The sequence below is a fragment of the Ambystoma mexicanum genome, chromosome 1p, assembly GCF_040938575.1.
Source record: "Ambystoma mexicanum isolate Mex_15411 chromosome 1p, UKY_AmexF1_1, whole genome shotgun sequence".
In the NCBI taxonomy this organism is placed as follows: domain Eukaryota; kingdom Metazoa; phylum Chordata; class Amphibia; order Caudata; family Ambystomatidae; genus Ambystoma; species Ambystoma mexicanum.
Window position 1 is genome coordinate 739,675,508 of NC_090921.1, and position 27,887 is coordinate 739,703,394.

At 45.1% G+C, this 27,887-nt stretch overlaps 1 protein-coding gene across 6 annotated transcripts in view; it reads right to left on the minus strand.

Annotated features, from left to right (window-relative positions):
• Nucleotides 1-27,887, minus strand: part of RFX5 (regulatory factor X5) — a 325,165-nt gene that overhangs the window by 236,178 nt on the left and 61,100 nt on the right. For 5 of the 6 annotated variants that reach the window (XM_069650280.1, XM_069650276.1, XM_069650282.1 and 2 more), the window contains exons 3-4: nucleotides 16,183-16,216; nucleotides 15,568-15,650 (exon numbers count right to left, since the gene is read on the minus strand). In XM_069650280.1, coding sequence (XP_069506381.1) covers nucleotides 15,568-15,650; nucleotides 16,183-16,216 — 117 coding nt within the window. Of the gene's footprint in view, nucleotides 1-15,567; nucleotides 15,651-16,182; nucleotides 16,217-27,887 lie in introns of those variants that run through there. The other variant, XM_069650281.1, reaches the window with a different exon arrangement.

The window sequence follows — 27,887 nt, forward strand, 5'->3', positions numbered from 1 at the left end:
GATCCCTTACATATGGTGTCAAAATGGGAATCAGACTCGGCTGATGAAAACTGGGGAATACACAAATTTGTAAAATTGAGTGAAAGGGTTACCAGTCCAACTATAGCAACCAAGGAGTCTATTGGCTTTGACTTGGTTAGTAGTCAGGAAGAGACATTACAACCAGGACATCAGTTAATACTTCCTACAGATCTTGTACTAATTCCCCCGAAAGGAACCTACAAGATTAACATTGAGGCCAGGGCTGGTATGGAGACATGGCTTAGATGTTTTGGCAGGGGTGGTAGATTCTGACTAGAGGGGTAATGTTAAGATACTAATGCAAAACAATGGTAAAAACCATATTACTGTTAAAGTTGGAGAAAAGATAGCACAAGGAATCTTGGAGCAAGCTTTGTTCCGCCAGAAAAAGAGATAATACTCAATCTGATGAGGCTGAACAAGGTAAAAAGGGATTTGGGGAGGCAGACGAAGAACCTACATCGTCTGAGATGCAGAAACTTAACCCTGAGGACGGCGAACCTCAGATCATTCCTGACCTTGTATTCGCCCAAAGGAATGATCCCATATTGGCCGAAGCCTTTTTACATACAACCTCAGAAGAAGTAGGGACCATTCATCTTAATCAGGCAGGGACTCCTATATAGACGGGACACTGGTCCAGAAGGGTTGCCCCGGTCACAGACTGTAGTCCCTTAAACCCATCAGAGGATGGTGTTGAAAAGAGCCCATTCACACCTCACGGACGGTCGTTTAGAAATAACTAAAACACAAGGGCAGGTAGTGAACAGGTTCTATTGGCCGGGTATATTTGTCAATGTGAAAAACATGGTTCTCACCTGTGCCCTATACCAGAAGACCAGCGCCCACACACACCTCCCCCTAACCCCACTCCAACCTTTACCCATTATTGATATCCCATTTTCACATATTCGCATAGGTGGTTTTTATGGGACCACTTGAACCTTCTAAGCTAGGGAACCGGTATATTCTGGTAATATTGGATTAAGCAACCAGATATCCCAAAGCTTTTCCTTTAAGAAACAATACGTCACAGCAGATATTAAAACATCTAATAACTTTTTTTACTCAAGTTGGATTCAAGGGACGGCATTCATGAGTAAGCTGATGGCAGAGACAAAGCAAATATTGCAGATTAAAAACAATCCAAACCTCAGTATACCAGCCCAAAGCCATCCGAAAGACCACCCAGACCTCCCTAGGGTTCTCCCCATTCGAGCTTTTATATGGTCAAGAACTTTGAGATGTGCTGGACATATTAACAGAGAGATGGGAGGAGGGTGAAGAGGCCTTATTCCCCTTGTCCCAGACCACCCAACGTCTGAAGGAACATATGACCACAGTTCAGGCTATAGTACACTTCCAACTAATGAGAGCTCAAGAACAACAGAGAACTTTAAATGACAAGAAAATCCTCTGTTGGCCAAAAGGTTCTTGTGTTGTTGCCCACCTCCGAGAATAAGAGGTTGTTTAAGTGGCACGGACCATATGATATATTGGAACAAACATGTCACTGCAACTATCGGGTTTCTGAACCAGATAGACAAGCAAAGACCCAAATATACCATATCAATCTCCTAAAGGAGTGGAGAGAGGACCCAGTACAATCCCTGTTAGTAGTAACGGCCAGTCTGCTAACAGACTATCTTATAAACTAGGACGCACGACGCCCGTAGCCTCAGTTGTAGTTTCCCAGAACATGTGGCACTAATCTTCTGCCAGTATGACCATAGAAAGCCTTGCGGAAACGTAAGCTGCAATAGCATAAGAAATTCTGTAGCGGGGCAGGCAGGGAGGGAGCGATATGGAATACGTCGTCGGACCATCCCATCGAAAGAACGTTACCAGGTAAGAGAGTAACTTGCTCTTCGAGGGGATTGGGTCCTCCAGCGTATTTCATATCTATGACAGACTCCCAAAGCAGTACCAACGTATGGAAGAGGGAAAAGATTTTAGAAAATAGAATTTAAGAGTGCCCAATCAAATTGCAGAGTAAAGGACCGCCTTGCCAAAGGCCAAATCCTGCCCATGGATAGAATCTAGGGAGTAGTGACGTAGAAACGTATGGACCGAAGACCAAGTGGCTGCTTCACAAATGTTACGAATAGGAACACCCCTCTGCAGGGCAGTAGAGGCAGCCATACCCCTAGTAGAATGGGCCTGTAAACCTACCGGAGGGTCCTTACCGCCAAGTGGTAACATTCAGAAATTGGCAAGATAATCCATCTAGACAAAGTCTGCTTAGTAATAGCTTGTCCCAAACGCCTTCCGGCGTAACCAATAAAGAGTTGATCGTCCACTCTGACCCGGGACATGCCTGAAATGTAGAAACTTAAAGCTCTCCTAGAATCCAACCTATGGAGCCTCTCCTGATCCTTATCAGGATGCGGAGGAGGATAGAAAGCCGGAAGAACGACCTTCTGGCTTAAATGAAATTCCGATACAACTTTCGGAAGAAAAGAAGGACAGTCTCTAAGGACAACCCTGTCCTTATGGAATACAGTGAAGGGCAGCTTAACAGAAAGTGCCTGCAACTCACTCACTCTGCGAGCGCAAGTGACCACAACTAAAAATACAGTTTTAAGAGTTAACAGTCTCAAAGGACAAGAGTGCAAAGGCTCAAATGGAGCACCCATGAGGAATTTAAGAACTAAGTTCAAATCCCAACCGGGCACCTGGAACGGTGACAGTGGGAACACATTAGTGAGCCCTTTCAGAAACTGAGAAATTAAAGGAATTTTAAAGTAAGAACACTCTTCAGACGGTGCTGCCAGGTAACCTTTAATGGTACCCACTTGCAGGCCCTTGTGGGCCAAGTAAAGCAAAAAAGACAGAACCACAGGAATGTCACATGAAAAAGGATCCACATTCTTTACCCTGCACCAGTCGCAGAACTTTCTCCAGCGGCAACGGTACAGGGACTTTGTTGCAGGCCGCCTGGCCGAAAGTAATACCTCCATCACGTCTTCAGAAAGGTCCCAATCCTTATACCTCAACCGTTCATAAGCCAAGCGTGAAGGTTGAGGGATTTGACCTCTGGATGGAGAACCTGACCCCCCTCCCGTGAGAGCCGATCGTCTCGCTAGGGAAGACGGCGTGGAGGGCAGATGGACAAGTCGAGAAGGTCAGGGTACCACGTCCTCCGGGCCCAAGCCGGAGCAATGAGGATCATCCGGGAACCAAACCTTCGTAGCCTCCGCAACACTTGCGGAATGTCGGGGACTGGAGGAAAGGCGTACGGCAATGGGAAGGACCACTCCACTACGAACGCGTCCCCTAAGGCTCTTCTTGAAGGAAAATCCCGCGAACAGAACCTTTCGCACTTCCGGTTGACACTGGTGGTGAAGAGATCCACTTGTGGGGTCCCCCAAAGGTCGAAGATCTCCAGGAGAATCTCCTGAGCCAGCTCCCACTCTTGAGAGATCGTGCTCTGCCTGCTCAGAGTGTCCGCCGTCTCGTTTTCGTCTCCAGCAAGATGAACTGCCGAGATCGAAATTTCCTGCTGAATGGCCCAGAACCAGAGCTGCATCGCCTCTCTGCACAGAGGAAGTGACCCTGACCCCCCTTTCTTTTGAGGTAGTGAATGGCCACTGTGTTGTCCATCAGAATCAGGAAATTCTTTCCTTGTGCAGTCGGCAGAAAAGCCTTCAGGGCTAGCCTGACGGCCCTCAGCTCCAACAAATTGATATGGAGTCTGGACTCCGACGGAGACCAACGACCGCTGACTGTCAGCTCGTTGGCCTGAGCTCCCTATCCCGTGAGGGATGCGTCCGTCACAACCGTCACCTCTGGCCAGGCAAGCCAAAATGGAGCCCCCTTCATCAGATTGTCTACGACGGCCCACCACAGAAGGTCCTGGGCGACAGAGGGCAGCACCCGAACAGGGTCCGACATCCTGCCGGAGGACTGTGACCATTGCATCTTGAGAGCCCACTGCAAAGATCTCATCCGCAGTCGAGCCTCTGGCACCAGAAGAATGCAGAATGCCATGAGGCTGAGCAACCTCAAGAACTCGAACGCCGGGAGACTCTGAGCATGATGAAACTTGTGTACCATCTGTTGAATGTGAGGAGCCCTCACCTGGGGAGGAAAACACTGCCCAGGGATGTGTCGAGCACTGCTCCGATGTACTGGAGCTGCTGAGTTGGCGTCAAGTGGGACTTCTTTAAGTTGAGGGAGAAGCCCAGCTTGTGAAGGGAGTGGCAAGTGACGGACAGATGATCCAGGACTTGCTCGGGAGAGCGTGCCCTGATCAACCAATCGTCCAGGTAGGGGTAGACGTGAATCCCCCCTTTCCTGAGATACGCTGCCACCACCATCATGAGCTTGGCGAAAACACTCGGGGCGGAGGTCAATCCGAACGGCAGGACCCAAAACTGAAAGTGCGAGTCGCCAACCGCAAACCTCAGGTACTTCTTGTGCTCGGGATGGATCGGCACATGAAAGTAAGCGTCCTTGCGGCCGAGAGACACCAACCAGTCCTGAAGTTGAAGAGCCTCGAGGACTTGAGAAAGAGTAACCATCTTAAACTTGTCCTTCCTGAGGAGCCTGTTCAAACCGTAAGTCCATGATGGGTCTCAATCCCCAGTCTTTCTTCGAAATCAAAAAATAAAGGGAATACCATCCCTTGTTCCTCTCCGCTACAGGCACCAGTTCTATGGCGCCTTTCTCCAGCAGGGATTGAATTTCCTGCGCAAGGAGCGGATCCGGACTCTTCAAAGAGAGATTCCCTGGTGGATTGTCGTGGGGCCTCTGCCGGAAAGGAAGACAGTAGCCATGGGCTATGATCTCCAGGACCCACACATCTGAAGTAATGGCACGCCATTCTACAAGATGCTGCACCAGCCTTCCTCCAACCGGCGAACCATGGGACATGGCCTCATGACTGAGCTGAAGCGGCTGCAGCATTGCCTGAGGGTAAAGAGGCAACTGCCCGAGTGGCCTTGGCACCTCGAGTACCTTGTTTTCCACCTCTATCACTCCTACGGTGGCCCCTTTGACTTGCAGCCCCTCTCGATCTACTAAAGGACAAGTAATATCGAAAGGAACCTCCCCTCCATTGCTGTCCCCTAGGACGAAAAGGCAGAGTTTGGCGAACTGCAGTGCTCAACGACTTCGCTGCAGCTTTTGAGGTCTGCAACCTCTCAAGGCTCTCGTCAGCCTTACTGCCAAAAAGATGTTCACCATCAAAGGGCATGTTGAGGAGCCGGGCGTGCACATCAGGAGCAAACCCTGACTTCCGCAACCAAGCAAACCTGCGTATTACGGTGCTCGCCGCCATGGACCGGCTGACACAATCCGCCATGTCCAGACCCGACTGAACGGACTCACACATGGCATCCTTGCCATCCTGCACCATAGCAAGAAAACCATCCTGTTCCTCCCCTTCAAGAATATAATCATCCGCTAACGAAATACAGTACCACAGAGTGTGCGTGAAACGCGACAAGGCACACATGGAGTTGGCTGCCTGTAAAGCCATACCCCCTGAAGAAAACACTTTCTTCGCCCAGCCATCAAAACGCTTGTCGTCCCTATCAGGAGGGATGGTAGGATACGACGCCTGCTTTGCTGGGGCTGTAGCCGCCTGCACCACCAAACTCTCTGGAGTGGGGTGCGTGGTCAAGTAGCAGGGGTCGCTACTGGCTGGACGGTATTTTCGGGGCAAAGACTTGCTCACTGCCGGGAGACTCTCTGGGGCAGTCCAAGCCGCTGCCACCCTTCTGTGCAAGGCCATATGGAATGGCAGTACCGGGTCAGTTGGTGGGCCTTGGTCGAGGATATCCATCAGGTCCTCCTGCAGAAAATCCACTGGTGGCTCAGACCACCCCAAGTATTCCGTGACCCTCGACATAAGGCGCCGATACGAGGACTCGGCATGGGTGCCAGGCTCAGGCCTACAGAACTCCACCTCCGGAGAGGTGTGCCGACCACTGGCGTCGTGCAACGACTGACGCAGGTCTTCCATCTGGCTAGGACCAGAGAAAAGCTTGTCTGGTACCGTATCAGGAACCAACCCTTCCACAGAATCCTCAACCACCTCAGAAATATAATCCAGAGGCTGGAATGTGGGCACAGAATAAGGGATAAAGACATTCGTAGCCTTGGCCAGAGCCTTTCTAGGGGGTTCCACCGTGCCACGGGGTACCTCCGACAAAACAGTCTCAAAAGGTGTCGATGGAATCGGCGTCGAGCGTGGCCCCTGCAGCTTCGACACAGTCCTCGAGGGCGGAGCCCCGAGCGTGTCCTTCGGCAGCCTGGGCGCCAATGTCGTCTTCTTCACAGGCTGCGACGGTCTCGAGGGCGTCGAGGACCGGGACCTGGAACGGGCATGACTAGAACGATTCCCCTTGTCCGAGCGGGACCTCTCCCGCGAATCGTGCCGACCACCCGAGCCCGATGGCGTCAGAGTGGTGCCTCTAGTACGGTCACGGCCGGCTCCCCTCGGAGGTACGGACGGACCGGAGCCCTGCGATTCAAAAATCGCCAACATCTCCTTACGGAAGGAAGCCCATTCCTCAGGAGTCGAATGCTTGGTGGGACAAGCAACCCGCTGACGGGTGGCGTCCTCAGACGAGGACCGGGAAGGCGACCGATGACGGCGCTTCCGTGAGTGCCTCGAAGAGGCAGAGGAATGGCAGGACCTACTCCGGGACCGAGACCTCCCGGACCGACGATGCGGGGAGTCGCCCCTCGAATCGTCAATCGAAACCCCAGAGGACCTCGGCTTAGTCACCTTATCAACAGAAAGCTTCTTCTTACGCTCCCGCAAGGCCTTAGACGTAAGCAACTGGCCATCTACTTACATCTTGGACCCGCAGACCCGACACTTCTTAAAACCCGGCCGCGGGGTGGAAGAAGATGAAAGCATCATGAAATCTTCACAAACTAACAGGTTCGAAGAACCGAAAGAACAGTAACTCAGAAGAAGCGAGGCGCGCCGAGATCTCCGAAGCGAACACGTTCGCGGAAAAAACAGAACTGAGGCTACGGGCGTCGTGCGTCCTACTTATAACATCCGGTGATGTCGGCTCGACGGAGGCCCTCGAGAACAGCGTATCGACGTCATCAACGCAGAAAATTTTCTGAAGCAGCACAACCATGGTGATTACCTGTCATAGATATGGAATACGTCGGAGGACCCAATCCCCTCAAAATAATCATACAAGAGTTGGAAAAGATGTTAGTCTCTGACCTAATTGAGTATTCACAAAATCTCTTGCCCTCCCCAATAGTTCTTGTCACCAAGCCAGATAACACTTGAAGATTTTGTATAGATTTCCAAAAGGTAAACACCATTTCACAATTTCATAACTATCCCATGCAGCAGATTGATGATTTGATCGACCGATTAGGCTCTGCTGATTACCTTTCCATCATTAACTTGACCAAAGGCTTTTGGCAAGGACCAGTAAATCCAGAGGACAAAGAAAAAACCACTTTTACACCACAGTAGGGTTATAGTAATTTAAAGTACTCCCTTTTGGTCTCCATGGAGCACATGCTACATTCCAAAGATTAATAGACCGGGTACTCCAACCATTTTCAGCCTTTTGTGGGGCTTACATTGACAATATAGTCATTCATAGTAACACCTGGAGTGAACACATGTACCATCTTTATCAAGTTATTAAGGTTCTAAGAAAGGCAGTTCTTGCAGCCAATCCCCAAAAAATGCCACCTTGCCAGATCAGCAGTAAAATACAATTATTTTTGTAGGTAATGATCTCAAATCTGTACAAGAAACCCCTACCCCTAAAACAAAGAGATTGAAGGGCCTTCCATGGTTTGGCAGGATACTACATACGGTTTATTCTTAACTACTCTTCTATAACAGCCTGCCTTACAGACAAAAATGCAGAGCCACAAGAATTAAAACAAGCCAGTATTGAAAGTAGCAAATTTCAATGAGGAATTCATTCTGCAGATGGATGCGCCAGAAGTTAGATTAGGAGGAACAACACTACAATTGAACTTGAGGCATCAGCTATTAAATGGGCAGTTACTTATTTAAGTTATTACCTCACAGGAAGAAAGTCCTGATTAGTCACCGACCATTCCCACCTAACATGGATCAGTCTCCGAAAAGACAAATGCTCGAGCAATGCGCTTGTTTCTAGACTTACAACCTTATTGTTTTACTATTGAACACCAGAAAGGAGTAGATCAAGAGAATGTAGATTACCTTTCCTGGTTTCCAATAGATATAGAAGAAACCAGCAACATTACAGGAAGGGGAAGTGACGAATCTAGCAACCTCGTCACTAATCCTCTGCAGGGAAGCTCCTCTTACATGGCCAGGTAAAGCCAGAAGCTACCTCACTGACCCCAGGGGTGGCTCTCTGCAGGAGAACCACATGGAAGAAAACAACTCCAGAGGGATAAGACAATATTGGATCAAAATAACTTAGTAACCATCATTTCGGATGACACACGTGAACCTGTTCAACATACCTATATGGGCTATTGTGATATAGATTAAGTATATGTATTCATTTTATTTATAATGTTTTTGTAACACCCACACTCTGGGGTATCACAGTGTGTGTACAGTCTAGGCATGTTTACAACAGTGATGCTAGCAAAGTGATAATAATAAAAGATCATTGGTACTTTGGTGGCTGTTTGGTAGAGAGTGTCATTCATATTTATTGAAGAGCCAAGTTCTCACCAGTTTCTTGAAGGTAGTGTAGGACCGTTCATCTCTGATATTTGGAGGTAAAGAGTTCCAGAGTGAGGGGGCAATGACAGAGAAGCTTACAGCTCCAGCTCTGGACTTTTTGAATCGTGGTGTGACAAGAGAGATGCTGTCAGAGGAACAGAGTGCATGCAGGTGATGTTTCTGGGAGATACGCTTGTTCAGGTAAAGGGCATATAGTCTACCCATCGAATGCATTTCCATCAAATTATTTTGCATCAAGGGGTTTGCAACTAAAAAATATGCATCGAATGCATGTTTTTGAGATGTAAGGGTTAATTTTTTGGGGGGTTAAAGGGTAAAAAAAAAAAACAGGGGTTTGGGGAGGAACCCCCATTGAAAAAGAAAAAAAAAAAATGTGTTTTGATGCAAATTTCTTGATTGCAAAAAAAAAAAAAAAAAAAAACCGATGGAAATGTCCCTCTATGCTAAAAATTCAATGGAAAGATCATAAACCCAGGTAAAGCGGGGCAGCACTTTAGATACAGCTATGTGCGAGAGTCAGGGTTTTGAAATCAATGCAGGCTGCAGACTTTGATAGGTAGCCAGTGAGCTTCTCGACTGGATGCTAAAATATGGTCAGTCCGGCGTAGGCTCAGAACTGCCCGCAGTTGAAGATTGACCAGGTTGGTTGCTGAGGTGCCCGTGAGGAGAACGTTACAATAGTCAAGTTTGCTAATGATGATGGCTCTTGCAAGCATGAGGCAGTTAGTTTGTGACAGAAATGGTCTACTCTGGGAGATGATTTTTGCGATGTAGGCTATAGAGAAGGGCAAGGCGTTGATGTGCTTGGTGATGGTAAGCTCAGTGTGCAAGAAGACTCCCAGGGCTTTGACTTGTTTAAGTACTGGGATAACAGTGCCATCAATGAAGACGAGGACTGGGCAGCATCTAGCTTTTTGAGGCAAAAGGGGGTACTCACAATAAGCAACTCCATTTTGTCATCATTCAGGCACAGATTGTGAGTGGGCATCCAGTTTTGGATAGTGCAGTATACCCTGTTAATGACAATGGTGTCCTTGGTGGAGCAGCTTGTAATGGGGAATGAGGAGTTGGGTGTCATCTGCAAAGTTGGTATAGGTGATACCAAGAGGGTCAAGGATGCCAAATAGCGGCTTTGGGTAGGTGTTATATAGGGTGGGCGACAGACAAGAGCCTTGGGGGACAGCCAGGGGAACTGTGATGGGGTCAGATGCAGAATTGTCAATGGAGATTCTTGAGGTGCGTTTGCTGAGGAAAGATTTGACCCAGGCAACAGCGTCCGTAGAGAGTTGAGTGTGAGCCAAGGTGTTGGCAAAGTGGGTCATGGTCGACCAAATCCAACGCAGCTGACAGGTCGACGAGGAGAATGGCTAGGATGCATGAGTTCTGAATGCCATCAAGCTGCATTTTAAAGGTGCAGAAGAGATACTTAGGTGCTGTGTTTTGGAAAGGACCCAGATTGTTCTGCACCGAGGTGGTGATGGGATTGTATGAATTGTTGGACTTGGGAGCAGGCGATGCGATCAAGAATTTTGAGCAAGAATGGAACGGTGGTAATGGGTTGGTAGTTAGTAGGCAGTGAAGGATCAAGGGATGTTTTGTTGAGGAGTGAGGTGATCCGCACAGATTTGATACCATTGGGAACGATGTTGGTCTTGAAGGAAGCATTAACCAACTCAGTGATAATGGGTGCCACAGTAACCGCGCACAGCTTGACTGTTTCAGCGAGGCAAGGGTCTCCCTTACAGTTTGAAGGATTGAGGGACTGGATGGTCTCCAGGACAGTCTCTTGAGAGACTTGGGCAAAGGAGAAAGGGACAGTCATAGTATGATATCAGAGGTCTGATGGCGCAGCGTCACCGGTGGAGGAGATTTGGTAACTATTTGGTTTTTTTTGGCACTAATTTTGTTTTGTAGTACGTCAGTTTTGTTGGCAATGGCATCTTAAATGTTGAATCTGTATCAAACCTCTTGTGGTTATCTGAGCGGACTGGGTTTTCCAGATCTCTTCAGATAGAGAACAATTCTTTGGAGTTTGAGCTAGCGTTGAAAATTCTAGTGTCATAAGAGTTAGCTTTGCAGGAAATTACTGCTTTATTGTAATCCTTAGCAGCCTTTGCAAAGTTCATGTAGTTAGCTTGGGTGGAGTGTTTTTTATGATGATACTCTAAAGCTCTCTTGTTTCTGCAGAGTGTGACAAGCTCATCATTAAACCAGGGGTTTGCTGGTTTGTGTGGTTTTGGATTTTTGACTTTGAGAAGTGCATGTCAGGCCATCGTGGAGAACAGGCTCTAATGGTAGTGGTTAGCTAGGTCTTCAGGGCATTTGTTTGCAAGTAGGGTGGTGGCGAGTAGAGAGAGATGAGGGTTTTGAGTGTCTCATGCGTGCGATTACATGTATTACTGGCCAGTATGGGTTTGGGCGATGGTGTAGTGCTAGGCGGGGGATTGGAATGAGAGGTCAAATTCTATGAGGAAGTGGTCAGACATAGAAACAGGGGAAATGGCAGAGATTTCAATGGTAGATTTGGTGGTCAGAATCAAATTTAGGATGCATCCTTTAACGTGGGTAGGGAACGTTACTAATTGGGTGAAGTTCATCTCCTGTAAGGATATGGTGAGTAGAGCTGCTTTGTTGTCACCAGGATCATTGAAGCCTAGATTGAAGTCGCCTAGGATGAAGTTAGTTAGTGGCAGGCTTAATGAGAGGTGAAATCAGGAAGGGGCTATCAGACTCAGGTAGGCTGAGCGAGTTGGGTTGTCGATATAGGAGGAGAATATTGTACGCACTCCGAGGGTTGAAGGTAAGTTTAAGGAGAAGTGTCTCCTACCAGAACAATCAGAGTGTATGGGTGCTTCTGATGAGAAGGGATTATTTGGTGATTAGGGCGACACCTCCTGGTGAGCTGATGCGATCAGCCCTACATATGGAGTATTTTGGAGGGATGGCTAGTGAAAGCATAGGGCACGGTGTGCTATGGAGCCAAGATTCAGTGATGGCGAGCAGGTCAAGGTTAAGATCTGTGATGAGATCATGGATATCAATGGCATGGGCTCCAACAGATGGGTATTCCCAGGCAATCACAGTATATACCCCCTCTGGGATGCGGACGAGCGACTGAGCAATGAAGATGACTAGGACCGGTAAACCAACACAACGCTCTAGTCTATGGAAATTGTTAGGCAAGGCAGGGAAGTTTAAATCTGCAACTGCTGACAGATCAGAGAGAGAGAGGCAGAAACCAAATGAGCTGCTGAGGACTGGTGCTGCCACTGACTAGCACGCCGAAGGTCAGCAAAACAAAAGGAGAACGATTGTGGCTGACACAAAAGGCATGCAGGAAAAGCAGAGCGAAGGAAACCCACTGCTTGACTGCCAACAGCTGCAGGTAGAGGCAACGCAGGGGCCGCTCGGCTCTCAGGACGCGCACCCAGTCAGCAAACCGGAGAAAAAAAGAGAAGTCAGAGACACGAAATGCGTTTGGTAAGCCCAGAGAAGAGGAATGGGTCACCGGAGTGTCTGCAAGTGAATACCGTGATAGAGAAGTAGCGCAAGGAAGGCAAAGCGAGGCCTTTGTGGAATTTGGTATCTTTGCAAACAATACTGAGAAAGGTTCGGCGATGGAATGCATGAAAAGAGACTATAATCTGAATGCGAATAATGGTGAAAAGGCCAAAACTCGAAAGAGAGTGTTACGAACTTTGGTACAAGGGGGTCAGCGACCCAGTATTGGACAAACATAATATTGTGGATAAAAGAATCATTAGAGAAGACAAACGCCTTGGTAGGTTAGTGAACCAGGCAAACAGTGAAGCTGGACTCACGCACACAGGAGTGAAATAGAAAGTGAACTTGCATTTATGAAATAGTGATAACCTGGCAGAAGAGTAAACCAGGAATGGAAAAGAAAGTGAACTTGCATTTATGAAACAGTGATATCCTAGCAGAAGAGTAAACCAGGCGTGATAAAGAAAGCAAAATCGTATTTACGAAACAGTGATATCCTGGCCGGAAAGTAAACCAGGAGTGAGAAAGAAAGCAGACTTGAACTGTGTGAATAGCAACATCCTGGCAGGGGAGTACATGAGGAGTGGAAAACAAAGTAAACTTGGAAATATAAAATTGCAAACAAGTAATGAAGGGAGGAAGCATACCTCTTTTTGGAGGGTAAATGAGAAAGTCATACATACCCTTGAAAGGGAGTATAGAAGGAGTTTCAAGAGGCACCCTTTTAACCCAATGGAAATACAGAGTATGAGAAAGTGAATGTGAACCACGACTGGGTGACATTTTTTTGATTACCGGTCAGATACCAGAGAGCTGAGAGCTCGTTCTGACATCTGTGCTCAACCTGCTGAAGCAGGTTTGAATCCCAGCAGGGCCAACTTAGCCTTTCCTCCTTCCTAGGTCGATAAAATGAGTACCATGCGGTGGGATGATGTCAACTGGAATTTCAGCGCTTAGATACCTGTGGGTTTGTAGCACCATATAAAAACTAGATATGCTTAATATTACCAGAAGAAATCTAGGGGAAGGGAAAAACCCTTTCCTGGTGGAACTTTGTTATTCTTTTCCTTTCTACACGTTAAAACATTTTGTGTTTTGGAACATGGAAAAAACTACGAGTGATAGCTTATGTAAATCTCCTGGTGCACATTATATTAAGTTTAGAATGTAAGGGTCAGTTTAGGGTTTGGACACCGTATGGAGGACACTCTTTTTTGTTGTTGAATACCCTGACACAGACGTTCTTTAGTTTTGATGAGGCAGGCAAACACCTCTTAGGAGGTAGGGATAGTTAGGATTTCCCCCAACTCTCTTATTCGTTTTGTATTTAACTAATACCCAACATGCCGCTGTGTCAGTCTTGATCTCTTACAGTGACTTGGTCATAGGAGGGTTTGCGTGTCAATAAAAGGCAGGAAATATCTAATGGAGACCACTTGGCTACAACATATATTATTTCAAAGTTTGTGGAACTAGCTTCAAAACGACGCAAAACACAATTTTGACAGAAATCCAAAATAACAAATTATGTAAACGTCTAAATTAATTTGGAAAACAACCCATCGACCCCTCTGTCCTGCCTTTTTTATGCCCTGATGTGTTCCAAGAAGGCAGGAAATTACCCAGCAACCAAAGTGCCCAGATGAGTGCAACATATGTATTTGCATAGCTTTTGGAGTTAGCTACAAGTTTAAATTAACACAAACCAAAATTGTATTAAGTGTACAAATTGGGGCGTCAAGGGGACTGGATGAGAGAAAGGTGGTGACAGAGAGAGAGAAAGAGGGTGACAGAAAGAAAGAACCACGGGGTGACAGATAGCGGTAGATAGAGAGGAAGGGTTGACAGAGATAGGAGAGAGCAAGAGAAAGTAGACAGAGCAGGAAGAAGAGGACAACAGAGAGTAAGAGAGAGTCAAAGGGTCAAAGGAGAAGACAGAGCAAGAGTCAAAGGGGCAAAGGAGAAGACAGAGCAAGAGTCAAAGGGGCAAAGGAGAAGACAGAGCCAGAGAGAAAGGGGAGACAGAGCCAGAGAGAAAGGGGAGACAGAGCCAGAGAGAAAGGGGGAGACAGAGCCAGAGAGAAAGGGGGAGACAGAGCCAGAGAGAAAGGGGGAGACAGAGCCAAAGAGAAAGGGGGAGGCAGAGCCAAAGAGAAAGGGGGAGACAGAGCCAAAGAGAAAGGGGGAGACAGAGCCAAAGAGAAAGGGGGAGACAGAGCCAAAGAGAAAGGGGGAGACAGAGCCAAAGAGAAAGGGGAAGACAGAGCCAAAGAGAAAGGGGGAGACAGCGCCAGAGCGAGATATGAGAGAGAGACACACAGAAGGGGGAGCGGCAGAGGGGGAAGAGATAAGGCGGGCAGAAAGAGATAGAGGGGGAGAGAGGCATGGGAGGGAAACAAATGTGCATTTGTAGTGTGCTTTTTGATCACATTAATGACAAGTGCTTCACACGCAATCCGATTCCTCATGGCATATACTGTTTCATATCCCTATCATTTTGTATTTAGACCCAGTGGTATTGTTGATCATGTAGAAGCCAGCATCTTGGTTGTATTACATAGATGCTGGCAGGAGGACCCTGTTCGCGAAAAACATATCGGTAGATCAAACGCATATTACAAATAAGAAACACTTAAGAGAAATTACTTTCTCAGGTCTTAATTACATGGGCAAATACATGAGTGCATCTAAACCACAATAGCAGGATTACATTTGTCGTTTTATTCTTTATCAGGTGCCTCGGTGAACTAACCAGCTGTCTCACACAAACTGTAAAAATTAAGTATATGAATTTAAAGAGAGCCGCATCGCTAATCTGCCACTCACTTGTGCCTCTCTCTTAAATAAAGGCATGCATGTTGTGCAGAAGGCTGCTGAGGTCAGCGCCATAAAATACAACTCAAACAAAATTAGAACCCTGGCATAGTAATTGTCAGCAGAAAGGTCGTCAGCCTGAAAAAGTCTTGATTTTTTCTGTCCAAACTGCCATGCAAAAGCAGTACCCCTTTAAGGGGCTCCTCTCAGAAATGGGCGGACACATGATCTGGATTGAGCCTCTTGTGGCTATGCTTGATGGGCCGACAACAATTGGTTAGCGGTGGGTTGCACCACCAGCGCATTTACCTTTAAGAAGCATTTTAAATATTTGTAAACGCTCCAGAATTCAAACCTGGATCATGTGAATACTAACAATATTAACACCTATAGTGAAGAATATACTATACCCTATATAACTATAACCCGATAGTTGCAAGCCCTTAAAAACAGGGAGCAGTGCCCCCAAGAAAAGCAATCCTTAACCTCAAGACCCATGACCACGCAATGAGTGTGCCACAATCCCAGGGCATATTTCAACTCACCTTTTTTCTGCTGCACTTGGTCCCGGCGGCAGCTGCAGATACAGATAGAGTTTATCATTGTCTGAAAACTTCTGCACCTCTTGCTGTTGTGAAAGAAGAAAGCCAAGTAAACGCCTTGAACAGAGGAAATTCAACATGCTGGTCTCTAGATACCAAACAGCCCCTGTACAACCTTTTTCCATACACAACTGGGGCTTGTGAGTGGATTGCACTCGACAGGCAAGATGAACCAAAAAAGCTCTGTATCCAGTAGTGAAACAATGCTCTCCAGCAGATCCTAACGCTCCACTCAAGTCATGCAGTTATTGGTATGAGTAAAAACAGCCTGCTTGGGTGGCCAAGATCTGTTCTGTTCTAATCCCCATGATGTGGAGTTCACTCCCTAAACGCCCCCAATGACTACATAGAGAATACAGAAATACCCAACTCCTTCTACGAAAGGTGCAGAAAGCAGTGCTTCACTGTAGGCACCCAATTACAGCCACTGAAGCCCTTGAGTAAACATTCACTATGTGCACTCTATAAGTTCATATGCATACATGGATAATACGGCCAATGCATGTTCTGATCACAGGTTTTAAAACTAAGTCTCTCCAACAGAAATTTAACACTCACCAGGATGCTGTCCACTTTGCTCTGCACGCACTTGCTGTGGGAACAAAGACAGCAGGGTCAGCTCTGAAACAAGTATGAATCATAAGCATGCATCTTCCAAAAGAGGACCCGACACCACAATCATTTGCATTCATAGCATGGGGCTGCGTGTCACTACAACGATGCACTTCACCCAATTTAGAGTTTTTTCACATTTATTTAGGTTTGGTTTAAGCATAAAACTAAACTTACACACCATAGTTCTTAATGTACTGAGAGTAGCGAGTCACTTTCCTACATACTTTTGGGAGTTAGCCTCTCAGTCAGTACTGCTTTATTACGATATAAAATACCATAAAAGCAACATCATACACACATTAATAATAATGGCTCATCCAAAATTAAGAGCCATAATAAAACAGGTACATACATAGAACACGTCATGGAATAGCAGCATCGCAAATCGTGACAGCGACAGTTAGCTAGCTATACATAAAATATCCAATCATGAAATGGTTAATACAAATACTGGCAAGGTGCAACACAATCCAAACAATTGCAGCAAAAACAATAAAAGGCAGCAACTATTACACAGACATGCAGTACCTACTCATATCAATGTGACTTAACACACTACAATGGTAAGCTGAATCCTGAAATCTATGCACCTTGCCATACCAGGTCACGCTAGAAAGGCAGACTGTAGCATCCTTGGGCAACCACTAGTCAGGGCTCGACAAAGGTACATACAGCACAAAAGGGGCAGTCATTTAATCTCCATTTCTAGAGGCGTGTGTGCGATGTAACCTTAGTTTGCCTGATACACCAAGCCTGATACACCAAGCCCACACCAGATACGTAGATGCCGAGTAAACTACCAGCCCGTCACTAGTCCTACAGCAGAGACTTAAATCTCCCACTGTGGTTCGAACTTGTCTTATCCTGAAGAGCAATCTCAGTAATCTCCTAGGTGTTAAATAATGAGGACAAAGTCAAATAAAATGAACGTTTTCAATTTGGTCCAGACAGGACGGACATTCTGGTGGCAGGTTGGTGTTCCACCTGTTGCAAACACTTGCAAGCGGCAGTGTGCCCAGTCACAGTTTTAGATACAAAGCACTTTCATGTTTGGGGTTAAGAAAGTCAAGATAGGCTTCATAGCCTGGTACTTGCTACAGATCCCAGCCTCTTGGCAGCAGGGTAGATTGACTAACCTTGCTCACGATATTCTGCTCTGCTTTTGCCTCATGTGCACCCTTAATAACCAATTTGGTCTTGCTAGTCTAACTATCTGGACTGGTCCATAGCTCACTCAGCCCTAACACGTTAAGTTAATATATATATATATGTGCGAAACACGGGAGGGACCTTCTGTAGACCTGTTATACAAGGTCAATGTTTCAGAAGGTCGAATTGAATGGGGTGATGCTTGCGAAGAGCTTTTTTTTCAAACTCATCTATAAAACTGCTTACTAGTAGTAGTGTATCTATTGGTTAAAAAGTATAATGAGACAGAACATTTATTGAGAGCCTGTTACTCTAAAACAACTACTTTTGTTTTCTCTTCAGTTAACTGATTCAGATGTGTATTTATCTTTCACGTCTTGCTTATTTCATAGTTGAGGACAATCCTGTTAACATTTTTGTTTTATTTGAGAAACTGTTCAATTCATGGCAATTGAAATAGATTAGACTACGTAGTCCTAAGAATGAGCGTGCATGTGCTCGTCTTTGTAGTATCACTGCTAATTTGCACCTCTGCTTCAGTTGCTTTAATTTGTAACTCAATCTTTGCCACCCACTATTTCACTGATCTGGTATCAACCAAGCACTTCTGCTATTCAAAGATTTTAGCTATTATCATATTTAGAATTCTCTAAAGAAACTGGAGATAAATACTTCACACTGTAATATATCAGTGCCTTTGTGAAAGCAGGAGGAAAATGATTTCTTCATCATCCCAATCCACAGGTATACAACTGTAACGGAACCATAAGCACCTGAATCAGGATACAGACCCACTAACCCAACCCTCAATCTTCTACATACTTAAACCCACACAAGACCACACAACCACCTCTCTTCCAGCAATCCGCACGCACTTTACCACACCGCATCAAAAACACATGAACTTCACCCACAGCACTCGAAGCCTTCGCCCGATCCGATACTAGCACCAAAGCCCAGCACTCGGTGTATACCGAGCTGAAGCTGCCAACAGCACACCACCTCTCCCACTCTCCTTCTAACCCTACCCACCCTTTCTGTTTGCAGATCCGCCAGAGCGCCTGGGGACCAATTCCGTTGGTAACGGTGCGCTATACAAGTACCACTAACCTAACATAACATCAGTCTGTAACTTTGAGGTAGAAACAACAGGGTTGTGGTTTAGAGACTCCAAGAATACTGTGTTATCTCTCCTAAAATGTCCCCTCCTTACCTTCACACCTTGTTCAGTTTATGGAGGACACAATGTGCGTTTTAGCTTTGACCATGAACCACTACGAGATTACTGGAGCTAAGGGAACAGGTGTTGAATTATATCCTGGAAGTGCAGCAGTTTTAGAGGGAAATGAAATACACCATTGTAATAACTTTAAAATGGGCGACATTTTAAAGAGCACCCTGGGTGGGATCAATTTAAAAGGTCCTTCCGGCCCACCATGTGAAGCTAAACAACAACAACATATACAATAACAATGGTCATGGTGTGGCCATTGTTCAGCCAGATGAACAGTTCTGCTCCTCTGTAGATGAAACTCTGGGAGGGGCTGCAGCAGGGGACAAGAAAGAAGAGGACACACTTTCTAAAGCAATCCAAAATCTCAGTCTAGAGATGGCAAACAACAAGTTAGAAGCAAACACAATGGGAGATATTGGAATTGTTTTCAGTTGAGCATGCAGACCATAACTATGTTTGAAACATTCCACTTTTATTACAGTTGCCATATTGTGAAGCAATGGAATTTATGCAGCAAAATATTTGATGTTAAGTATTAAATACATGACATTTTATTATTTTTTATTCTTCAGGTTACTTTATTTAATTCATCTGATCTCATCAGGTACATTAGGAGATGAGAAAGTACAGACAGGAATCCACTGGCTCCCACCACCCAGGCTACATCTTCCAACTGTCCTGTGTGGAACTACATTCACACACAAATGGCCACCTGTATGGGCTGGCACGTGGCCCGCTACACCACTGCAAGGGAACATCTGTAACCTACTGAGACAGACCATAAGACCAAGGCTAAAAGGATCAGGTGCACACTTTGGGTGTGTGGTTAACGCCATCGGTCAATAATATGGTTGAGGAAAACCTAAGAGATTAGTAAAGAGGTTAAGATGGATCTAGAAAGATGATCGCTCCTTAATTTGTCGCTCTGGGGCAAGGCCAACGCCCTCAAAATGAATTTGGCTCCCAAGGCAAATACATAATAGGCATGTTACCCTTGAAAATCAATAATCAGTATTGGAAGGAATTGGAGCGCATGATGCAGGCATTTTTGGGGGATAGGAAGCCTCCTAGGCTTAAAATTTGGAAATTACAGCTTCCTGTTGATCAAGGGGAATTAGGGGTTCCAAATTTCAGAGCGTATCACTTGGCCTTTTCGGCCCAATTTTTATTCCTTTCTTGAGTGAGGTACCAGACCCTTGGGCAATTGCGGAATCCAATGCCTTTGGACCACTTGAGCCAAAGGCTCTGCTAACTACAATTTCAACAGAGCGTGGTAGTAAATTGATTGTTACAGGATTTTTGCCTAATGCTTGGTGTGATTTGTTAGAGCAGTTAGGGACAGATGCTTTTAAGTGTCAGCGGGCATCAATTTGGCTGAACCCAGATTAAAAGGCAATACCAGAACACTTTTCTGGCCGGAGTGGTTTCTATGCAGAATTAAAGGGATTGGTGATCTCGGAAAGGATAGTAGATGGCTTTCAGCAAATGAAGCGAGAGAAATGGGACATTGGGGGATTTTCAGAAGCTGCCTATAGGCGTTTGAAGAAATCAATTGGTAGTGTTGATTGGACTAATACTTTGGATCTAGAAATCTTTTGAGTTAAACCAAAAGGTGGGAGAGGGTGGGTTGGCTAGCAGAACATACAAAATGATTATAGCAAACTAGCACAGTAATGAGAGTCTGCGAGAAGATTGGAGTAGGAGGATTGATTTTAATATTTCAAACGAGATTTGGCACAATTCGTGCAGGGATGTAGTTTTATGTTCTGTGAACTTGGGAGAGAGATCGACAAATTAAAATACTGTATCGAGTTTATTGGTGTCCAGAAAGATTGAAAAAAAGAGATCTGTCAAATACAGATGCATGTTGGAGTTGTGTACAGTATGTTGGCTCCCTGGAACACATGTTGTGGAGTTGTTTGTGAGTCTCTGGATTTTAGGCAGAGTTGTATGAGGCTTGTATAAAAATTCTGGGTGAGTCTGGATCTGGATTTCAAAACATTGATATTAGGAACTGATAGTGAATTAAATGAACTGAGCTCTGCTCAAAAGAAATGGCTGTTCAGGGGTGCTATTGTGGGCAAGCGCCTGGTTCTTCGAGGATGGAAAACTAAGGTAGCTCCATTATTTGATCAATGGGTTGAGGAGATGCACAAGCTTGCAAAGGTGGAAAGGGTGATCTATAAACTGAAAAACAAACTGACCTCTTATGACAAGATCTGGGGAAAATGTTTTGATTTTTATACATTTTCATGGTTTTTTGGGGGCTGAGCGGGTATCGTTTTATACATATTTATGTATTCGCTGTTTCTTGCTTTCAGGCACATTATTTCGGTAACCTGATTTTATGCTCTTGTTTGTAGATTTGTTTGTTTGTTATGTATATAAAATGTAAATAAATAATACAACAACAAAAAAATGAGGGCTCCTTTGTACTTGCCCAATTGGTCGACAGTCAAGAGCCTTACCCAATAGTAGACTGGCCGTGCTTTACAAAACATCTCAATGCGTTGCATACCAATCTCCAAGAACACAAGTACATTTTCTGTACTAAAGGGTAAGGATGTTTTTTTAAATATTTGGTATAATTGAAATGTTCGGGCATCCAATGTTACCCCAAAGCTCTGCTCCAAACGTTGCTACCTGTATCACGTGGCCCTTACATGCCTCAAGAGACCTGCACCACCCATTTCCTATGTTCACTAGTGAACCTCGCGAGAGCTCCTCTGTACCTTGCCAGAGTAATACCTGCTTTAGACAAGTGCCCATCCCATTAACAGTTTTCCTGACCTCTACAGCCTAGACAATCATAATGGTCGACGTGTCTAGCTCGAGCGTTGATGGCATCTTGTTCTTCCTTCTGCAAATATTAAAGATCATGGAATTTGTCTTTGAGACATTTACTGACAAACCATTCTTATCACATAATTCTGCGAATATATTTGCTTCTTAAGCCCAATGGGCGTTTGGGAAAGACGGACTGTGTCGTCTGCGAACATTAGTACCAGGACTTTTTCTTTCGCCAAGACCGGGACATCCACCTGGGAGGCCAGTAAGTTCTCAATCACCCCATTGAGGAATATGCCAAACAGTTTGGGTGCCAAGACACAGCCCTAGCGTATTTCCATGCCTATTTCTATTGCCGAAGTAGTGTTTCCCAACATGCACAACCTCACAACTGCTGCATTCCCCAAGTAAAGACTTTTAATTGCCTTCAGTAATGGAACTGGTATGTTGAGATCACGTACAATGTCCCATTCCCACACTCTCGGCACAGTGTCAAAAGATGTCCTCAGGTTAATGAAGACACCATATATGCACGTCTTTCTGAGAACAACATATTTGTCACAATTAGTTAAAGGTGCAAACTTTGGTCAATCGTACTTAATCCACTACAAAAACCTGCCTGGAGAGGACTTAAAATTTAGAGTGCTCCAGGATTGCTGCGGTGTATATCTCTCTCCCAAGCCACCCCCACCCCCTCTGCACCAAAGTTGCTGTGTGACTCCCCAAAATCTTTTTTAAATACGGCACTATTTCAGTTTTGGTCCAGGAAGCAGGTACCACATTATGCCTGAGGTCCAGATTAAATAGTTTTGTTAAATATGGGATCCAGATTAGTCTGGTCCTGGAGCTTTGCCCAATTTCTGACTCTTCAGTGCACATCCACCCTCTTCACTGGTCAAAACCAGTGGGGTGGAATTGCATAATGGATCACATAGAACCTGGTTTCATGATACAACTTGGCAACATTATTAACCCGGGTTATCGCTGGTATACAGCCCTGGGAGATGTTACAGTCCCTCTGGCATCCTGCTCCCACAATGGCCCAAAATTCCTGGGGAGTCACAGCCTCCAATTTCTAGCAAAGGGTGCTCCAAAGCTCTCGGACCCAAGCCAATGTCTTGCTTTTTATGAAATCTAGGCAATCACTATCGATTAGGTATTTGTTAACCTCCGCTATATTACAAGATGTGATTTGCATCCTAGCCCCCACATCAGGTGTTGTTGCCAGCTGGTCCTGGGGGAATACATTGATGGCGAGGGGCTGGAGCACTTCAAGTTTGTAAATTCAAAAACAAGTAGGTGATATACATGTCACACATATAATCCACACCCCTAACTGTCAGCCCATTTAAAAGAATGAGACCATGGAATTATTAGTGGGGATAGCTTGATGGACCTAGTTTATGATGGAATTGCAGTACTAGCCAATATGGTAATTTATAGGAGATTAGAAAGTATCCTAAACCAAAGACGCATGGAGAAGAACCTGACCACACAGAAACGAAGATCTGAACAGTCAAACATAAGTTCCTGAGAACTACCTGCCTAAACTGTGCAGCAGCTTTCAAGCTCAAATCCATTGAGTAGTGCTTGCAGAACGCATAGAGTTTGCTTTGCATACTTGTCCTAGCAGAACAGCCTTTGGAAGACCACAGAAGATACCTTTGTTCTCACTAGATGAGCATGCAGGAACGGACCCTGAACGTTTACAATTGTGCAATACAAGCCACGATCCGATGGGCTGCAGTCGCCTTGTAAGCTTTCACACTTTGGACAGCACGACCATAAGTGACAAACAAGTGTTCTGAAGAAAGTGATTTACCCTCGCACTAAGCCTTACACGTAAGCGGTGTAACAGACACTTTTACTCCCTACAAATAGGCAAATACCCGCCCCCGACCCGAGTTCAAAATTCTCCCTACCAAATATAGGAAACTGTTGCATTGGAGCCTGTCCCCCTGCTTTCATTCACAGACCTCCAGTACGTGTAGTGCCACAGATAGTAACAATTATTTTTACATCATGATCTGAAAAGGTAAACATTTATCTTTTAATTTACATGAATAAATAAGTACAAAGAAATACATATTTTTTTTATAAAGATTTCTGTTTTACAGTTAAACATTATTTTCCTTGCTATTAAATACTTCTATTGGAAAGGGATTAACTCTTTTACTCCCTAAAAATAATTTTTCTGCCAGCTTAAAATGAGTAAAATAGTCCCTCATCAAAATCTTATCTGGAGCACTGCATTGCTGGCATCTATTGTAGACCGAGCTCCATGAAAGTGATTGACCATAGCAAACCTGACATGTTGTGGGCACAGCACCATGAACGTTATTAACAGTAGTATTACTGGCTTATATTGTGTGGTGGGTGCAGCGTCACAAGTGATTTACCTTGGCATTAGCAGCAAATATTAAGGGCACAACATCTTTATTTACAGTTGCATTGCTGGCATTTAAAGTGGGGCAGCATCATAGAACTGATTTACAGTGGAAATGCTGGCATACACCGAGTGGAGCATCCTGAAAGTGATTTACAATGGCAATGCTGGTCTATATTGTGGACACTGGCATCAGGAAAATAAATAAAATGTGTGATGCTGGTCTATATTGTGGACACAGGCATCAGGAAAATAAATAAAATGTGTCTGTGTACTGCTGGTGACCTGACATCGATTGAATATTTTCATGTGTTACACTAGAGCAGAGATTGCGAATTGTATGGATTTCTTCCCAATTTTGTGAATTGTATGGCTTTTTACCCAATTCTTTTAAAGAAATGGTGCTGTACAATGCTCTATTCAACCCATTATTTGAAAAACCTCCCATTAATTTGGGCTCCTTCGCTATGCTTGGTCAATCGTGCTAATTCAGGGAGATGTTTATGCTCCTCCATTCAAAATATCTGCCAGCCGCAGCTAACCTTGCATCATTTATAATGCTAGCACCCTCTCAGGAGCTGCCAGTTCACCCCCCACCCTCCCTAACACCAGAAGGCGCCACTGCCAGTGCTCAGGCCAAGAAAGCCCAGAATATTCACTATTCATTTTTGGCTGTTTCAATGTAAGAAACTGTTTTTTTAAATACAGTTTCTGTTTTTTTAACTGCCATGGGTTTTCCCCCAGTGCCAAGGCCTTTTTTGGTGATTTCAGTATTTCACCATGCAAAGCCTTCTAACATTTTCTCCTTCATTAAAAAGATATTTTTCTAGAATTTTCAAAACATATAAAGAAAATACACCATCCTCCGTCCACCCTTCCCTGCGCCCTTCCCTCTGCCAGAGGAATCGAAACAGTTAAACTCTAGTTCACGTAGAACATCCGCTGTAATCATATCATAACTAGAATTTTCAACCTGTGCGGGCACCACTGTATCTTATAGTCACTTTGGAGATTTGGCAACACATGTACCCAGTCCTTCTTGAATTCCGCTATTTCCTTGAATTGTGTATGTTATCCACTCCAGTGCCAAAAAGTTCCATACTTTCTGCAGCCAATCGAATTCGGTCTGCCTCGGTTTCAATTTGTTTGCTATTACAAGCCATGCCGCTGTAAGTAAAATCATAAATCCCCTTAAACGTCTTTTGGTGTAGAGCCGGGTCCCACAAGCCACACATCCATACCTTCTCATCTGCGTTTTCACATCCTCTTTACCTTGTGCCAGAATGATTGAATCCCTGGACAATCCCACCAGATATTGGACCAGTCTCCAGTAGTTGCACAACCCCTCCAGCATTCTAATGAGACTGGAGTATATTGCGTGTAGTCAGGCCAGCGTGTAGTGCCACTGCACTATAACCTTATACAACATTTCCCTCACAAACGTTCCCATCTCTCTCTGTGATTGTGTTGCCCATCGAGGTGAAGAATATATGAAGTATATGAAGAGGTGGTAGACCACCTCTTCATATACCGCCATTGGACTGGGGTTAAGCTTTCACTAAGAAATGTGTCGGGGGAGGAGACTAGTTTCCTCAAGCGCGACTAAGTTATAATACATTTCTCAAAAAGGTGTGAATTACTGAGTAGCGGCCACCTTGATATGGGGTTCAGACAACCAGTGTTTTAAATGGCAGTAGCGCAGTCTTTTCCCCTCATCAATCCCTATCTGCTGCTTACAAGCCTCGAAGGACATAATCATCTGCCCTTGGAACATGTTGCAGAGTGCCCGCCATTTCCTAAACACTCCCTGTTCCATCCGCGTTGAAAGTTTCGGGTTAGAAAACAAAGGGACTAACGCTGTGGACAAGGTCCCTTTCACCAACAAGGAGTCCCAAATGTCGCTAACCAACCCAATAATTTTGCTAATGTGCACATTTGGTGGTCTATGTGTTTTCCCCAGCCACAGCAGTCCTGATAGGGGCGTACCCGCTACTGCCCTATCCTGTTGTGACCATATTTTCTGAGTGTCACCCGTAAACCATTCCCTCACTACCCGAAGTTGTGCCGCCTCATAGTACTTCTGGAAGTGCGGGAACCCTAGCCCCCCCCTGATTCTGTAGTGCCGTTAGGGTACTCATCGCTATTCTGAGAGATTTGTTCTGCCATATATATGCCAATATCATTTTGTTAAGGGAGCTAAAAAATATATGTTTGGGCACTTGGACCATGTTCACCGCCGTTAACCTCCCGAGCCACGAGACATTAAGGGGACCCTATCTATGCAATTCTGCTTTAGTTTTCTGGAACAATTTAGGGTAGTTTGCCCCGTATAATTGTCCCAGTGTCTTAGTGATGATAACCAACCCAACTATGAAATCCGCCCCCCCTGTTATTTTAAGTTGGGTGTGGGCCCTTACCCGCTCTAATTGATCAAAGACGACTAATAAATTCAGGATTTCGAATTTTTGCATATTAATCTTTAATCCTGCGATTTGCCCGAACACCTCTAATTCCTTTATGAATGCGTGCAGTGATTGTACAGGGTCCACCACCAGTAGCAGGTTGTCAGCAAATGCAATCATTTTATGGTCCTCCCTGCCCATACTTATCCCCTTGACCTGGTCAGGAGCCCGAAGCTTGGCTAATAAGGGTTCCAAATAAATGGTGTATAGTAGCAGGGATAGCAGGCAGCCCTTTTTTGTACCATGCCAGATTTCAATACTGCTTGATATAGTGCCGTTTATTGCAAGGCGTCTGGAGGAAGTATGATAGGTTGACCTGACCATTTGAAGAAATCCCCAACCAAATCCCATATATTCCAATATGCAGAACAGAAATGTCCATTCGACATAGTCTAATGCCTTTTTCGCATCCAACAAAATTAACAGGGTAATGGTAGTCTTTGCAATTAAATTACAGACACTACATATATTGTCATGTGTCTGTCGCCCTGGTATGAATCCAGACTGATCCGGCCCAACTAGCCTCGGTAGGAGCACTGTTAGCCATATTTGCCAGTATTTTTGTATAGAGTTTTGTGTCAAGATTTATTAATGCTATAGGTCTTTATGACCCAGGAAGCATTAGGTCCTCATCAGGTTTTGGAAACACCACTACCTTTGCTTCATTCATTGTCTTCGTAATCTGTCCCTTATCCAGGAAGGTGTTATACAGTTTGGTAAACCACGGAATTAGATTCACCTGACATGTTTTATAAAAGCTAGCCAGATAGCTGTCTGGCTTTATTTATGGGCAGTGACGTTATCGCCCTCGACACCTCGCTTTCCTGAATCTCCCTCTCCAATTTCTCCATTACTATGCTGGAAAGGTTAGGTAGTAGGATTGTGCTTAAGTAGGCTTCCTGCCTATCCCCCTCTGGATTGTCTGTAGAATATAGCTTGGAATAGTAATCTTCAAACATCGCCAGAATCTCATCATTGCCAAACACCCCGTCCCATCCTTTGCCGTCATGTTTAAAACCGAATGGGCCAATGTTTTCAGTTGCCTTGCTAACATCCGGTCTGCCTTGTTTTCCCTGATATAATACCGTTGTCTTGTGTACAGCAGTGCTTTCTCTGCCCGCTTAGTATGGAGCAGGTCTAGCTGACCTGAAGTATGTTTAAGCGCTCGCTATCTAGAGCTATGGTCGGCCATTACCCAGTTTCCCCATTAATTCCATTACTTGGCTTTACAATAATTTTTCTAGATGCTATCTTTGGTTATCCCTTGTGGCTTTCATGACTAACAGCTCTCCTCTCACAACTGTCTTGAATGCTTCCCACAATGATTCTGGAGCCATTTCTGGTGTTGCATTTTCTGCAAAGTATGTGTCTATTTTGTCCATTATTGAGTCGAAAAGAATGTGGTCATACAATAGATCCGCCGGGAACCCCCATTTCCACAGACCTCCCTTCTCTCCCAGCCCCTCTATCCCTATCATTAATGGGGCATGATCCGATAAGGAGATGGTACCCACGTCCATTTCTTTGACCTTCCCCACTAGCCGCATGGAGACCCATCCATAGTAGATCCTGGACAGAGAGGAGTGGACGTGAGAATAAAAAATGTAGCCCTTTGCCTTTCACCAGTCTT